Source organism: Crassostrea angulata, chromosome 6 (assembly GCF_025612915.1).
Source record: "Crassostrea angulata isolate pt1a10 chromosome 6, ASM2561291v2, whole genome shotgun sequence".
In the NCBI taxonomy this organism is placed as follows: Eukaryota; Metazoa; Mollusca; class Bivalvia; order Ostreida; family Ostreidae; genus Magallana; species Magallana angulata.
This window is the reverse complement of record NC_069116.1, coordinates 33193667-33210538: the sequence shown is the minus strand read 5'-3', so window position 1 is coordinate 33210538 and position 16872 is coordinate 33193667. Positions and strand designations below refer to the sequence as shown.

The following is a 16872-nucleotide window of genomic DNA, read 5'->3' as shown; positions in this document are numbered from 1 at the left end:
AATAGCTCACACACCAACACGATTGCATATTCGGATTTACGAGATTTTTGAACACGAATACCCTCTTTACTTCCACCGTTTGCCAGTTTTTCGCAATACAGGAATTTATCAGCCTATGTTGGGAAATGACATTTTTGGGGAATTGGAAAAAATTAACCGACAATTTGATGAAACTGGGCAAATTCTATATGTAGCATACATCAAGATTACAGGTTTAATCCACATACTAAATACGAGTTATGTATCGCCATTTCCTCATTTTGGAAACAATTATAAAGGATTTTCAGTGAACGCATTGTCGTTTCATACAATGATCTAACATCCCACGTACGTAGTGTTGGATCAATGACCTCCGTGACCTTACTGATCAGCGCATAACGTTATATATTTACATTCTACTGTGTTTTTTCATTAAATTCTGTGATCTTCAAATGCCTCTAAATGCAACAAGTAGTCAAAGGTCAAATTGACGAGTTTTATTATGACGTCACAAACGTTGAACGCTGTAAACTGCAACGTCACAAGCGAAAATCAAAGTTCACGCTTGTGGCTGTTACTGTGGCTCTTCCATTAATGTTAACTTACCCTTAGGATAAGATCGAAATTTTAAGGTATAATTCACATTTGCAGACAAGGCAAGAAGTTAAGAAATGTAAATATAAGCATTAAATCATTATTTTTTGAAGTATACACTCTCATAACTGCCGCGGTGTGTGCATACAAATTTTCATAACGCGCTAACGCGCGTTACTCAATTTGTATGCACACACCGCGGCAGTTATGAGAGTGTATACTTCAAAAAATAATGATTCAATGCTATAAGATCTGAATCTATGAGGTCAATGACCGTTCAAGCGATACGTCAATCGAGTGCACATAAATGCTTACAAAGCAGACGGATTCATCACATACAATAAAATGCGTAATTGTTCGGTGTTTTAGTTTAATGTTAATCTCATTAACATTTATACACATTTATACACATTGAATACTATTCAGGTCAGCTTAAACACAAAATTAATATACAACAGCATTTGAACAAAATTCCAATAAGACACATTTGACAACACTGCATTCCTATAAAGCATTTCAATATACTCAATGTACATAGTTGTATATTATGTAAACAGTAGACATACATGTACATAACATCTAGCAAAGATGCTATTATCAATATATCCTACTGACAATCAAAGACTCCAAAAGTCTGTAAGCCGATTAAACAATATATTTTGATTTAACTTTCCATTCTTGGAGCCATGATGGCCACTTTTCCGTCTGCCCCGCGCGCGGCCTTGACCTGCCTGTAATCAACGCCGTCGGGAAGGGTGAATTCTTTCCGGAATGACCTTTGAACTCGAATTCCGTTCTCCTCGCGGTTATGGTCGGCGGAAATAGAGACGACGTTCTTCTTACGTGTAATATTAATGTGATCGGGATCGAAAACGGAAAGATCCAAATTTTCTTGATATGGTCTCGATTGCTCTGCAACTTGCATGTCGACGTCACTTCCATCCGTTATGGCGGGGACGTTTTCTAGTTTCACTTCCATCTCATCATCCTCGTTAGGTAACATAGGTCCCTCCACCGTATAGTGGTTCTCACTGCTCTGGAAGCAATGGATCTTACTTTGATCGACTCCGTCGGGAATCCGGATGGTCCGGGTGGATTCCCGGATATCACTGTTGTCCTCATCTCCGCCCACATGTTTAGCGTTGATCCGCACGTAGCCATCCTTAACCACTACTTTCACATCGTCGGGCTGGTAGCTGTCCAGTCGGAATGTTTTGCTCCACTTCTCGGGTACATCTCGGCGTCTCTGCTGAAGAGCGGGTGCATGGGGGAGATTTGGGTTGGCATTCAATTCCTCGTGCAGCATGTGCCTCAACAAATCACGGAAGGGGGAGGCGGTCTGTTGTTGCGGGGGCATTGGGCGATAGTAAATCGGCAAGAACTCCATGATTTTCGACTCCAGTGAATGGCAGAGAGAGAGAGAGGAATTCGTCCTTTATATCCTCGTTGTCCTCGCACTCGTTATATAACGTGGAATAACGCAGTTTCTAGAAAGTTCACTGATCTTACGCGGGTCGAGAAATTTTATTGGCTCGCTAATTTTTTACGGAGCACTCTTCGGGACTTCATAAACCTAACGTATATAAAACATTACAAATAACAATAGATGATTTCAAAAAGTTTATCAGACACGAGATGAAATAGAATAAAAAGTAAATCCAATAAAAAATAATCTTTTAAGACAAGCACTTGAAAATTTTAGGTTTTATATTTTTTTTCAATGCCCATTGATACAAACGGTTAAATATAAAAGATATAGCCAAATAAAATGGCAAGGGGGGGGGGGGGGGGGTTCAAGTTAACAAACATTTGGACCCAGGGAGGCACCAAGGAGGTGGCGATAAACATTGGCACCAGGGAGGTGGCAAAAGTGCCCATGTAAGTATTTAAACTGAAGTACATCGTTGTCAGTCGGTATGTCACATTGACTGTTAATAAAGAGTGCTATAAAAACTATTAAAATATTAAAACTGAACATATGTAAATGAATACACCATTTTAATATATTTACATTTTTCAGTGTCTTAATTTGTCTTTGATATCAGTGACAACGGATCGCTTTGTAATGTATAGCCCAATTTATTTCATCAATAATTATTTTAATATTGCTAAAAATTATATAAATAGAAGTAGGCTACATTGTAATTTACGTAATAATCATTCTTTGAATATCATTAGGTGATCATATAAAGAATGATTCCCTATTCCATAACGTAACCCATTTCAAGTTTGATTTTTTTGGGAAAATTATTTAATTTTTTCTTCAATATCATTTTTTTATTTTTTTAAAATGTTTTTTGAGAGAGAGAAGGGTGGGTGTTTTGAGTTGGTCATGTCTGTCAATAGCGGTGTTTTTCCCATTCATATATTAAGAGAGAGAGAGAGAGAGAGAGAGAGCTCTCATGCAGTTAATATTTCCGACAACCTTATTATTAAGTAAGCCACAGATGGGCAATGTCCGCTAAAACTTGTGGTATTAGTCAGAATTCAAGCGGACTCCGAGTGCTCTAAAGTCTACATCCAGTATATAGGTCTCAGTAAAGGTCTGTGAACTTTTAAACAAACGGAAACATGATAAATATACAAATACCTTGCCTTAATCATAGAGTATAAATAAAAAAAAGTCTTCATAAAAATGCTGATTAACATCAAGTCAGTGAAAAAAATCCAAGAAGTTCGTTTGATTTGAAATTAGTTTAAAGTCATATAAATATTTTTTTATAGCTCTTATTTTTTTTTCTGCCAAAATATCAAAGAAAGTAATAATATAAATTGACAAAACTCTAAATTAGTGTTGGGAATAAATCAGATTAAAGAAGAATGTAACAATTTCCATGAGATACATTTGCTATGAAACATTATGGTCAATTTTTATTTTTATTTTTCTTTGGGGGGGGGGGGGGGTGTTCCGCAAGTTCCATAAATTTTTTTATTAGAATGAAAACGTAACCATGACAACAGTTAAATATTGTAAAAATTTATTTTGTTCAATTGATAACTGCAAAACATTTATACCTGAAATAGTACAGAAAAGTACTAGTATATTATTGCCTTTTCCAATTTTACATTTTTTATAACAACAAGGTCTATTTTTTTTTTTTTTTACTATAACTGAACAAAGAATTTATTGGTTGAATAATTCTTGTTATTACATAATTACAAAGAACATTGTATAAAAAATAGCAGATTTCATCAAGAAATTTTAGGACACCATAAAGCTACAGAAATTGTAAGCTAAAACTACATGTATATCTTCATATTGATGACTGGCTTTAAACCTGAAGCACAATTATATTGCACTAAGAATACCTACAGGTAAAAAATTATACTACACAACATGTATAAGAAAATATCAATACTGCATTAACATTATACTACCATTTCAAAAAGTAAATCCTATGAAATTTGAATATCATGGATGGTTTCATGGACATTTTGAAACAAAAAAAAAAAACCTGCACAGATTTTTGGTTGAACTTTTGAAAAAGTGTCACAACATACAGTTAACATGGAAAATGATTTATTAATTTACATCAGCAACAATAACCCTGCAGCAGTCAAGACTATGATTGTTATTGCAGTAGTCAAAACTAAACTACAAGTTATTCAGGAAAACAAGCCATCTATTGCACTTATTATACTTTTTATACATTTTTTTTAAACAAATGTATATGTGACATCATCATCATTTGAAAAAAACCCCACTTTTTGGGGATTTCAATTTTAAGTCAGTCCTTAAGTTTTAAGGGGATTTCAATGTTAAGTCAGTCCTGAAGTTTTGAGGGGATTTCAATGTTAAGTCAATCCTTAAGTTTTAAAACAAACTGTACATCCAAGTCACAATTTTTAGAGCACATGTAGAATCATTGTCTATGAATTACTGAATCCTAAAAAATGTGAATTTAACCAGACTCATGAAAAATTATGCCCATGAATATTAATGAAACCACATTATATCACAGTTGTTTAAGTCATGATCCTTCATACAAGCTTAATATACATGTATATTGCAAACAAAAGCATATAAAGATTTTGCCACCAATAACAAAAAAATTGGATGGTTTCTGTTTGTGTATGAAAAAAAACCCACCCAATCTTCTTCACTTAATATGGAATGGACAGTTCATGTTACAATTTGTTAAGGTCTGACATCATCAAAGTGTGGTTGAAGTTACTGGATGCAGTCCATGTACAAAGACCGTGGGAGGAAGATTGTCAGACAACAACCTTAGACTGTTAAGATAGGTATCACTCTCCCGAACGTCCGTGGGGGGGACGGGGAGATACATGAAACTCAGCGCTGTAGTGCTGGAATACGAGGTAATCAGTTGGTTGATTGAACTGATGAACTCCGTCGGAACTGCGTGGAACTTCTCCATTAGGGTAAGCTTATCGCTGCTGTTCCCCGACATGACTGGTAGGTGTGACACCAGGTGGTCCCAGGTGACGATTTTCACAGAGGCCTCGATCCGGAGCTGATGGAGAAAAGCGTCCAGTTTTTGTTGCTTCTGAAGTGTGTTGTCAGTCTGCGCATTCAAACACAGGAACACTCTGAGCCTGGTTTTAGACTTCCAGCCCGGGACCATGGTCAGAATACATGCTAACTGGAGCATGAAGAGACAGGTGTTGTCAAAGAAGTTGGCAGTGTCCGGACGAAAGAGATTCACCGGCCACACATCAATGAAGAGGGTCTTTTTGGAATTGACGATGGATTGCTTGCTCAGCTGGTCAAAATGTCGGCACAGGCAGACATTCTTCTGCATTTTCAAGGAATCAGAAATCAGCTTCACATATTCCAGAGGACTTAGCTGTCCTGAGTCTCCGTCTCCTCTGACATTCATAAACAAATTGTCAATACTCACTTTCTTTCCACTTTCCAATCGCGTGAAAAAACGCCTCCTCCTCTCATTATTCATGAAACTCAGAGTATCCTTTGGTTTGGAGTCGTCCACAAAACCGAAGCAAACCGTGTTGGGTTTCATACCCCCCATTCCAGAGAGCCTAAGCAAGTGTTGTAAACCTTCGGAGACAGTGTTTGCCATTGTCACTTCCACGAAAGCTTTCACTTTGAGATAATCAATCAGTCCCAGCCATTTTGGATTTTCCTCTAAAATTGGGTCAGTGGTATACGAATCCAGGGATCCCAGCTTGACGTGGCCGATCACGTACAGTCCGCCTTTCTTGATGTCGTTGATGAACGTGATGAGTTCTGAACACTGACGCGGATTAGCCACCAGTAACAGAATCTGAGGACGCCAGTACTTGACATGGGCTTTCCTTGGATCCAACATCAGCAAGTATTTCCTTACCTAAAGATAACCATGAATTTTTTTTTAATCTATTTAGATTGAGTTTTCTACAAATATTCATAATACATGTATGACCTAAATGTTTATGACACCAAAAAGAAAATTGGACAATTTCTTTATTCCAATTTTGTTTTCATCAATTCATCTAACAGCACAACAGTTACCGCTTCCTTCAAATATATGGCAATTTACAGATAATATTCAGAGGGACATACTTGAACCTTTTCATCGGAGGGTTCGATGTTAAAATCAACAAATTCAATATCACTTATGATCTTTTATGCATTTTTCTATTTTGATATATGATGTTTGGTTTAACAGACAAGAAAAAAAATTTTCCACTGACCTGGTGAAAGATGAGTGCCTGGCTGATGGAGCCCCACTGGGTGGGCAGGGAGCGGAAGTGGAGGACGATGGCTAGGATCAGCATCACGATGATGGCGATGGAGGAGTAGAGGGAGCTGATCAGGAAGCACATCACTATACAGCCAATCAAGCCCAGAGTGCAGGTGTACCAGGTGAAGTACTTGAAGGTCGGCCTGTAAGGGTCAAAGTACCGGTAAGCAAACCTTTATCTTGTGACCAACATGAAGAACTTACGATGAGCAAAAAATGCAATGTGTACTATGAGCGCTTGGTGCCAAAAATTCAATTACTAGACTACATGATATTATATCTTAGTTTTGTTTTTTTGTTTTGTTTTTGTACACAGAAGGGTCGTTTCATGCACGAATCTAGCTGTGAACATGAATAGTTTTTTTTCTTCACTCTATCTAGTTTGATTTCAAATGTCATTTGACAAATTTGCTTATACACTGTACAAATAATCCTCATAAAATTTAAAAGCAGACATTTTTTTGGTAGTAGAAAATTGACAGCAGTCAATTAGTAATCTATTTTACTGTGGTGAACAAATAGAAACCACTTTAATTTCAAACATCATACAAGAATTAACCTCTAACCTGAAGTTAGGTGCCGATGCCAGCTCCAGAGCTAGACAGGCCAGGTTAACCGAGGCGTAAGACATCAGAAAGAACACGGAGGCGGCGGGGGCGATAGCGTTCAGAGAGCCCACCAATAGCACAAGCTGTAAACAACACAAAACACAATCCATAGCGTACTTGTACAGACAACAAAATGTTTAAATTTATACCAGGTACTTGTTGCATAAGTTATATTTCTTTTTCTTATGGTAAAACAGTTTTTAACTCTCTTTTTTTAAGTTACAAAAAAAAAGACTTGTACCGTAACTCTACTACGGTAACGAAACTGAATTCACTTTTTAAATCAGCCTCAAATTTATTATCTTATCATTGAGGGTTCAGAATGGACACATAGAGTAGAGTATTAAAGGAAGCCAAAAATAAATTTACCGTATATTCAGAATGCTTTTATGTATACACTGATGTTTTTCAAGCTTATACAGTATAAAAGAATTGAGATGAATGTAGAAAACTGAATATGAATAAACATGTACATGTATTTCTAAATGTACAAAGAATGTACACTTGATTGACTTGAACCATATGAGTCTTACTTGAACAAGGAACCATGAGATGAGTACAGCCACATAGGGGTTTCCAGACTTTGTAGTGATCGTGGCAGGATTTAGAACAAACCCTGCAACATTAAAAGCACAGATATTAACAGACCTTAATTTTTTTTAACTAAATCATGATCAATGGCATTCACAGTTATCTATCTTCAGCCTTTCATGCTCTCCAAACTTTTTACTATTTGGGCCCAGTGAAGCATATGTACGACTCACAGAACAAATGGTCATTAGCCAGGGCCTGTAGAATCCGCGAGGCTCCTATCAGATTACCCAGGGCAGCAGACAGAGTAGCAGCAAATATCCCGATCAGGACGAATGGCTTCCACAGGTTTATCTCCTGAAGGAAAATATAGTTGTTCAGGAGGAGGCACCTATCAAAAAGAAAATAATGATAGTTCTGCATATCTATTCATGAACTGTACAAACAACTGAACCAAATAAATGCATCATCAAAACTACAGGTACTTGAAACTGTTTTAAAACTCGTTTTAATATATGGGTGTCCCTTATAACGCTTTACCTGGTGAGGATATTGATGAACATTGTAATGTAGGTCATTTCCTCCGATATTTACCTGTCACTCGATCCTCCGACGAGAATGATTAGCAGTAAGTAAGAAATGAACGTGAACATGACGGCATACAGTGTGCCCTTAGGGATGGCTTTACTTGGCTCCTTCAGTTCCCCTAAACACAGATGTACAATCATTAGTTCAATTCAGTTGATTAAAAAAAATTCATGGAAAACAAATAAAAAACGTTTAAGTTTTAAAAAACCAATTATATATAGCTAATAGCATTAAAAAATATTGTACGCATACTTGATAACAGATATGATGGCTTTTCATGTTTGCATATCATCCATTTCTCACATGATTTTATTTAAAATATATTATAAATGTTAGATAACACGTTTCATCTGCACTTTTGGGTATTGGACACGAGGACTGCTGCCACATAGACCATATGTTACAGTATGCTGTATACTGTTAAATTTTCATAAATGGGATGTATTACTCTGGGATATCTGCCTTGCCTATTTTCTTTAAAAAAGTTACAAAGTAGTACTAACATCAAAGGTAAGCTGTTTGTCAATATACCTGGGGATGCAGATTTGAAAAAGAGCATAGAATCTACAAGTACATTGTACATTAAGATGACATGCGCTGATCTAGAGGGGAAAATGGGGAGGGACTCCCTTGAAAAAAAAAATTAAAAATGAAATTAACTTAGTATTTCCAAAAATAGGCCAAAGACCCCCTTCAAACAAAATTATTCCTCAGAACCTCCCCCCCCCCCCCCCACCAAACAGAATTTTGTTTCTGGATCCATGCCTGAGATGTGTCACCATGGTTTTACAGACCTGACATGTTGGCTCCATTAAGGATGCCTGTCACACTGCTGAAAAGGATAGCAAACACTGTGGCGAAGGTCATCAGATCCTTGGTTATGTAATCCTTCTGGTACTCAGCTAGGAATGTACAAAATTAACACTTGTACTCAGCTAAGAATATACACAATTAAGACTTCTGAGTTTTAATATTTTAATAATAAATTAAGTATAACAAAAGAAAGTACTTTTTGGTAGTGAGCTTCAATTACTCTCATTTTAGAAACTACTAAGTCTGTTTTTTATTATTTCTTAATAAAAGTACAACATAAGATAAACACGAAAAACTTATCGGAAATCTTTAAACAGTTTCATCTTCCCACTAGATCAAATTTTTTTTTTTATCTTGAATTCACAAAAACAAATTGGAATAAAAAAAACTCAACATTTAACTTTTTTCCTAATCAAAAAAGAATGGAATTTTGGAAATATCAAATTAGATTATACAAGATGTATGAAGGGCTTACAGAATGTATTATCCTTGAACGTCTTTGCCCGTAGACCTGTATAATTGGCTCCATCCTGTAGAACGAAACCGCTGGCATTTGCTTGAAAACATTCGAGAGAAATATTCCTCCTCTCAAATGTGTGTTTGGCCTGTTGAGCATATTCTATCTCAGTCGTGGAGTTTTTGGCAAATACACTTATAAACACCGAGAGAAGACAGACAACCACAACCTGTAATATTCATTCAGAAAATGAGGAAGGAAATGCAAAGATCTACTTGGGATTAAGGAGTCCAAATTGGGCAATGAGACTTTACACATATCAAAGTATATGTATTATTGTTTGAAAACAAAATTCAAGTTGTTTAAGTTTCAAATTAAATGAAGTGTATTCCAATATGTACGTATGTATATACTTTTTGAGTAATTTTATGTAGCAAAAGTGGATAAAAATGTATTTAAGATTCAATATCAGAGCTTTATAAATAACTTAATGGCCCTTCTCTTGATACTTATCCTTCATACAATGTCAATATTTTTCATTTAAATCTTTCAGTAAATAGAAATTTGAATCCCCGTGTAACAGGGATTCTAATTTCTATTCACTGAAAATTTCAAGTAAGTATTGCAGGTCTTTGGGTGAAAATATATCCTATTACAACTCATGATGTATTTCATACATTATGAAATATATGATAGTCACACAGTCACACATCCTAAAACAACTCAAAACATGCCAATTATATCTGTGAAATAAAACTTTACCAAAAAAATGACTAGGGATGTCTTTGCGAACACTGCTCCTCCAACGATGCAGATACCCAGGCACACAAACAAAACGATGGAGCAGTACAGGTACTTGTACCAGAAGTCGTGGTCACCTTTCAAAAATGCATGTTTTACCATGGTGCCTGTCAAAATAGGTATAAACTACTAGATTCTTGTCTTATTTTCCTCAGTCTGCAGACATTTTTAACACAATCAACAATGTGTAATATTCATGACTCAAATTTTGTAAAGCATATTTGATACATCAAAGAGCTTTACTTATCATTTCTTTGCTATTTTGTCTTGCTGTTAAATAATATACCGTATCGGTAATATTAGACATGTTATTTAAATGATATACAAAACATTCTGTATAAACCAATTATTTTTACTTTAAAAAAAATTTGAACTCGGTTTTCAGTTCAGTCTATATCAATATACAATGCTGAAATCATACATTAGGCCTAAACGTATCATCAAAAAAAGTACAAGTACATGTACTACTTTAAATCAAATCACTTTACAAGCAATAGCTACCATGGTAGCGTTTTTTTTTGTTACAATGAATCAAGTGCATCTCTTACCCCCTGGTCCAAAGTTCTCTATCATGGCCTCCACGAAGCCTGTAACATAGAGACCCACAGCCAGGACATTGGCCACAAAGAACAGGAAGCCAATACTACCCCCAAACTCTGGACCCAGGGCTCTGCTGATCATGTCTTACACAGGGTTAAGGATAATTATTGGTTAATATAATTGCTGTCTCTTTCCTTGTCTTTTTAATCACACTGTACAGTGTTTTACAACATGATATTTTTTTTTAAACTCCCAATCTGTATTTTTGACAAGATTATATCATTATCATGCCATGGATTTCTCATTTTGAGTCTAAAACGAATTCTTTAAAGTATTGTACAAATTGATCTCATCACTACCAAAATTGAAGTGAAACAGTGTTAAATGTTTTGAAAAAGATACAATAGGCCCCTCCTCCTTCTAACGCTCCATTAGTTGAAATGGCACTGATTGACAGCACAGTCATAACCAAGATGAAATAAGCTAGAACAAGCTGAAGAACCGACTCCAGAATCCCAGCCTGGCCCACCACAAAACCTAAAAAAAAAAGAAAAAATATAACATTATCAAATACCGGTATCTGAAATTTTTTTAAATGTTGTATATACCAGGTACAGTGTCCGAAATGTATAATTTTATTTTCAAATAAAAGCACAACATTTAGGACATGTCATAAAAAGTTTACTTAACTTTACCATAATCAAAACTGCTAGTCTCTGCAGGTATTTGATTTTGACATACCGTGGTACATGTAATTCAAAAAACACATAATTTAAAGAAATACTTCAGCATGCTGAATTAATGCTTATTTTTGGATATCGTCGGTCCTATAACACACAAGGTCATACCGCACTAAAGCGCAGTATTCAATTTGTCTGCATGGCCTTGTGTGTTATAGGAATGACAATATCCAATCAAAGTACTGAAGTACTGACAGGAGTTGATTTTATCGATTATTATTTACCTGAAAATCAACGATATGTTATTTTGCTTGGCAAGTAGTTTATAATCTCTATCTGAATTACGCACATTTTTATAATATGGATTCTTGGACTTTTCTGACAAGAATTTCGAGAAAACCTCTGATGAATCATGTTGTGCAATATTTAAAAATAGAATTGATTTCGTCAAACTATGTATCGGTATTCGAAATGTTTCAAAAAGTGTATGATAATGAACTCTAGTCTCGTTCAACAAGATGCTCGGCTGTCTCCATTAATTTAAGTAAGAGATACCAGGTCACGTGATAGCTTGATGATGCGACCTCTAAATGTAGACTGACTCTCTGCTTGTTGGAGATGTATGGAGACAGCCGATGGTTGAACAAGACTACCGGTATATATTAATTAAGCTCCGGCGTAGGAATACATACGACTACAAAAAACTTCTAAATTGCTCGTACATTTAAAATCTGACTATTTCTAAGGTATTTATAAATAAGTTTCCTTTTTAAAAAAATGCTTCAGCATACATTACATAGAATTATCAATTATTTTCAAGAACTAATTCTTGTCAGCGGTGATGATTAGTGCTTAGGTCCAATCACTGTTTCAGTTTCGGTTTGCCAGAGTAAATGCATAGGAGAGTTGATTAAAATCAACTCCCAAAAATAAGAATTTAATGCTTATATAAAATGCATATTTTATTTTTTAACTTCTTGCCTTGTTCACAAATGGGAAATATACCTCAAAATCACTGTATTATCCTGTGGGTAAGTTTAAACTAATGGAAGAGCCCCTGTAACAGCCACAAGCATGTACATTTATTTTCGCTTCTGACGTTAAATTTTAACATTGTGCAATCTTTGCCGAAGTCATCATAAAACTCATCATTTAACCTTACAGTATTCTGTGTGTGTTTCAGTGTTATAACTGCAGTACCAGCTTTCCACACACTTTTAAATACATGCAAAAAAATTGTGGAATGTAAATACACCGATTAAAGTTTTTGGTTCCACCTGAGTAACAGTTTGAATGATCTTGTTTACATGAGAGCAACAAATTTCTTGCATTCAACGTAGCATATGCATTCAGGATTTTTTTTCTCAAATACTGAGTGTGTATATATATATATTATTAGTTATGAATCTTATTAAATCAAAGTATCTTTTAGATGGACATGCATGTAGTTGTTCACATAATTTCCTTTAGAATTGTTATTGTTAATAAAGGTATCTCTAAAAACAAATTCTTCTGCTTAGTACATGTACTAAGTGATCAGCATTTATTGCCATTTGCCCTGAGAACCTTATATTATTATAACACTATTTAAAAAACAACTGTAACGTAGATATCCAAATGTTCAGGAAGTTATCATTTTTCTATATAATACACACATTAGCATTTATGTTAATCATAATTAATCCTTTGTATTCATGCAAACATTTCAGGAATAAAACACACCATTTCTGTTTCCTTCTAACCTAGATACAGTCATTAGGGGTAATATAACCACCCAGCCTTTTGTGTTTTATCAAAATATTTATGCATCAATTACCATGCAATACACATCTTCCCTTACCAAGGGTTTACAAATCTGTACTTCTCCTCTGCTAGTAGACAAGAGAGGCGGGTTGTAAATCCTAAGCTATATTGAAGATGAGTATCATAACCCCAACCCCCCCCCCCCCCCCCCCCCCCCCAAAAAAGAAAAGTAACCTTATAGTCATTATAAGGAATATATAAATTGTCTATATACAAAATTTAATCAGGAAATTTCATACATTAACAAATTAATTTGTGATTTAATTATTTTTCTTGTTATCCTGTATTGGACATATGTGAAAACACTGTTTATTATTTCTCAACAAAGTGGTTGCCTTAATAATCAATGATACATGACAAACTGTGCATCGATATAAAAGTAGAATTTTTGTAAGCTTTCAGGGATTGTAAGTGAATTTTACAGTGTTCAAACAGCTGTCAAAAGCATATAGACTTGAACAATAAATTCTGTACTTTTTGAGACTGTAAGGAAATAATATGAAGTTATTTGTTTTATATGATCATAGTTTCATCAGAAAGTTTGTGTCCTTTCAGCTATTTATTCGAAATACGGTACCTGGAGGCCAGTGACCATTAATGCACTAAAGCTTAAAAGGGGACTGGTGAGCATTTGCCCAAGTCTATATGCTGAAGATAAAAAACCCTTATTGAAGTAGATCTGTTTACAGGCATAATTTCTTTTTCATTGATACCAAAAGAACCAAATATAAACATGTTTAATTTACTTATTTTGCAACTCAGTATTGATGTAAAAGGTACATAGAATTAATTATACAAGTAACATTACCCTAAACAGCTAAATGACTGACTGTACCTGATCTCAGAAAGAGTAGGGTGCTAAACATGGACAAGGCCACGGGACAAAATACTCCGGCGAACAGGCCCAATGTCCGCGTTGTGATTTGCTGTTGCTGTCCATTTGAACTAGCGGCATCATTTCTACTTAAACTACGGGTGAGTGCCCAAATTGGACTGCTTCTAGAGTCGGAATGAGTTATGAGAGGCGAGCGCTCGTCGTCTGCTGTAGAATCCATTCTCTGATCTTGTGACAACTCTCCGTTAATTGAATACGAATGGGACATTACCGTGTGGCCTTGACTCTATCAAATAACACCATGTTTATGATCACAGATCAGCTGTTTTTTCGGTTGTAGCCAGCCCAATTCACGTGACGCGGAAATCATATGATTCGTCCTAAACGCAGACTTGGATGCGCAAACAGTTATTTTCCGCCGGAGAAAATCGCTTATCCAAAATCTAGGAACTGATTGTTGATATTGGTGTGATACACGTGTTCATGATGGGAATATCGAATTTCAAAAAAGAGATAAAGGGTCATGATCTCCTTTTACAGTAATTCGTTATACTGTTACATGTATACCTGCTTACAGATCGAGTGTGTATGACCATGACCCCCCCCTTTGTTTTAGAGACTAGGAATAATATGGTAACCAAGGCCACGCACATATTTATGCATTGATAAGTTCTTCGAAAATTGATTTTAAAAACCCATGTTTTTAAATTTTGATTTTATATTCAACTGATAAAACGTCATAATAAAGATTTATACTCGTAAAAAAACAAATTTTAAAAATCAGACTTAATTTTTGCACGCATGCATGCACGGATGGTGTTTAATGTAATTTAAACTGAAATCTAAAAATCACATTAAATATGCTTTTGGCGTTACCTGTCCTTAAGTATAGCAGTGTGCTAAACATTGAGAGTGCGACAGGGGCAAAAACTCCCTCCAGCGTCCCCAGGGAGCGCCTCGATGACTCGTCTGCGCGACCCCTTTCCGGTCCCCGAGATTCGTCATCTGAGCGTCGTCTGCCACAGCAAATGAACCAACTCACGATCGTGGATAAAAAGTTTTGCAGTGTGTGCAGCTCAGACTTATCTTCAGGCAAAGCATCGCCGAAACTTTTGTATCCACTTCTCTTAGCTCGAGCATCATCGATCACTCTGTCAAGTTCCACAGTCATATTTTTGGGGGGTTACCTAATGAATTGGAAAATGAAATTGTGAGCACGATTCAGACAACACCAAAAGCACAATGCACGGACTTTTCGATGTCCAAGACCTATGTACATGTATATTTCATTTCCGCCGCCAAGATTAGCAAGGTCGTTGAAAGGAAAACATTTCCGGATGTGATATACGGATGCAACGTGAATTCACAAAAAGTGGTCATCCACACTTAAATCCCATATGTAAACAAAGTTTCTTTTCAGTAAACTCCAGTCGAATCGAGTATGTGTTTCGTGTTCAATCAACAGAAAAGGTCACACAGGTGAGAGATAACCTGATAGGTACGTCAAACGAGAGTTTCCCAATTTAAATGTCTTGGGAGTTACACATTTGTAAAGAGTGAGGTACAGATGTACCTGTATGTTTCAACCAGAATAATCCACATCGTCTATATAAAACTACTTTCTGGCCAACGAGCGGCAGCTTCGAGCAATTCAACATCATTGTACAATTAAGTTAATTAGACCGAAATGTAACTGGTCTTGAACTTCTAAAACCCAATAAAGAAAGACCTGAGCATACCCTGTTTGTAAAAATAGAATTCTCATATATATTGAAATTTTTTTTCTTTAAAAACAGTAGTTGTATATCAAAAAGCGGAATAAACTGATACCTTTTTTTATACAAAGTTTCTAATCCTCGTCATAATTATGTTTTAAATGAGATTGGATGCACATGGGGTCAACTCATTTGGCAAAATGAGATTAGTGATTTAATTAAATAAAATTGATTGCATTTCTTATACCAATTCCTGATGATATAACGTGGATCCAGGTTTTCCCCCCAATCAACCGTGCAATGCGTGCATAAAACTCATTCTATCAATCGCAGGCATTCGTTTCTGTAAAATAAGTTACAACTTAAATTACGTAATCTAATATCACTTAAACATTATCATGTTGAAAATATTATAAAGTAATCCGATAATATTTTCTCGGATTTGAAATGACGTACTTATTTAAACCCTTTGGTGTTTTACAAGTACGAGGGTTGTTCGGAAATTATTGAGCCAACACAAATATCTCTATTTCTAAGTGGCGAATTGTAATGAAAATTGGCATAAACATTGAAGAATGCTTAACAAATAATTACACAAAGTAATATTACAAAATAATTATTAGTTCGTTTATGACAGTACATAAATAAGTCGGTGGTCGGGGTACCCGGCGCACGCACAAACTCGGAGTTTTAACATCTTCTTCAGTGTTGTTAGAACTACAATTCTTGATAAAAGAAACCAAATTATGTATGTTTATTTTGCTATTTATTGTAACTAACTTTTGTGTAAGTTTAGCTAGTGTTCGAGTTGAAATACGAAAGAGTACTAAAATATCTACCAAGCAATTAAAATTTGACCGAGACGGTTTATTGAATTTTAACGTGAAGGCGGCGCAGCGAATATACATTTTAAAAATTAGTGTGAATCTCGGAAGAAGACCTTTTTGGACCAAGAAATTGCATAAAAACTATACGATGAAAAGGGGTCAAAAGCTTAAATTAATCGGGGTTTAACTAGAATTAAAACAAGGGGACTAAATATCAACTACATTTTTCGCAACACAAACTGATTTTAACAGTTTTAAGATTTGTACATAATGAATGTAAGAGAAATTTCACAGTAAGTTGAATTTTGGGAAGAAATAACTAGATTTTCCAAAAAAAGTCAAGAATAGAAAGTATATGTAACTGTTGCCATTTTAAAATAAAAAGCAAGATGAAAA

General features: G+C 35.4%; 2 protein-coding genes across 3 annotated transcripts; both read right to left on the bottom strand.

The window, feature by feature from the left end:
- Nucleotides 1-1146: 1146 nt before the first annotated feature.
- LOC128189091 (heat shock protein beta-1-like) lies at nt 1147-2055 on the bottom strand. Its single transcript, XM_052860548.1, has one exon. It carries the CDS (start codon nt 1958-1960, stop codon nt 1238-1240), a length of 723 nt encoding a protein of 240 aa, XP_052716508.1. The 5' UTR covers nt 1961-2055; the 3' UTR covers nt 1147-1237.
- Nucleotides 2056-3536: 1481 nt separating this feature from the next.
- On the bottom strand, nt 3537-15398 carry LOC128189004 (solute carrier family 12 member 9-like). 2 transcript variants are annotated; one of them, XM_052860367.1, is made up of 12 exons: nt 14811-15398; nt 11019-11153; nt 10625-10759; nt 10038-10183; nt 9294-9504; nt 8800-8907; nt 8012-8123; nt 7651-7808; nt 7420-7502; nt 6845-6969; nt 6229-6421; nt 3537-5882 (listed from the first exon to the last, which is right to left on the bottom strand). In XM_052860367.1, the coding sequence occupies exons 1-12, from the start codon at nt 15103-15105 to the stop codon at nt 4728-4730; spliced, it is 2856 nt and encodes a 951-aa protein (XP_052716327.1). In that variant the 5' UTR covers nt 15106-15398; the 3' UTR covers nt 3537-4727. The 2 variants fall into 2 exon arrangements, with proteins under 2 accessions (XP_052716327.1, XP_052716328.1); XM_052860368.1 differs by lacking the exon at nt 14811-15398 and adding an exon at nt 13935-14270.
- Between the last annotated feature and the right edge of the window lie 1474 nt (nt 15399-16872).

Excerpts from the sequence above, each read along its gene's own strand:
- LOC128189091 (XM_052860548.1), bottom strand. The coding sequence starts at position 1,960 with ATGGAGTTCTTGCCGATTTACTATCGCCCAATGCCCCCGCAACAACAG.
- LOC128189004 (XM_052860367.1), bottom strand. The coding sequence starts at position 15,105 with ATGACTGTGGAACTTGACAGAGTGATCGATGATGCTCGAGCTAAGAGA. Across the intron at positions 9,505-10,037 it reads CATCCCTAGTCATTTTTTTG|GTTGTGGTTGTCTGTCTTCT; the intron begins GTAAAGTTTTAT and ends TGAATATTACAG. Across the intron at positions 8,124-8,799 it reads TAATGGAGCCAACATGTCAG|GGGAACTGAAGGAGCCAAGT; the intron begins GTCTGTAAAACC and ends ATCTGTGTTTAG.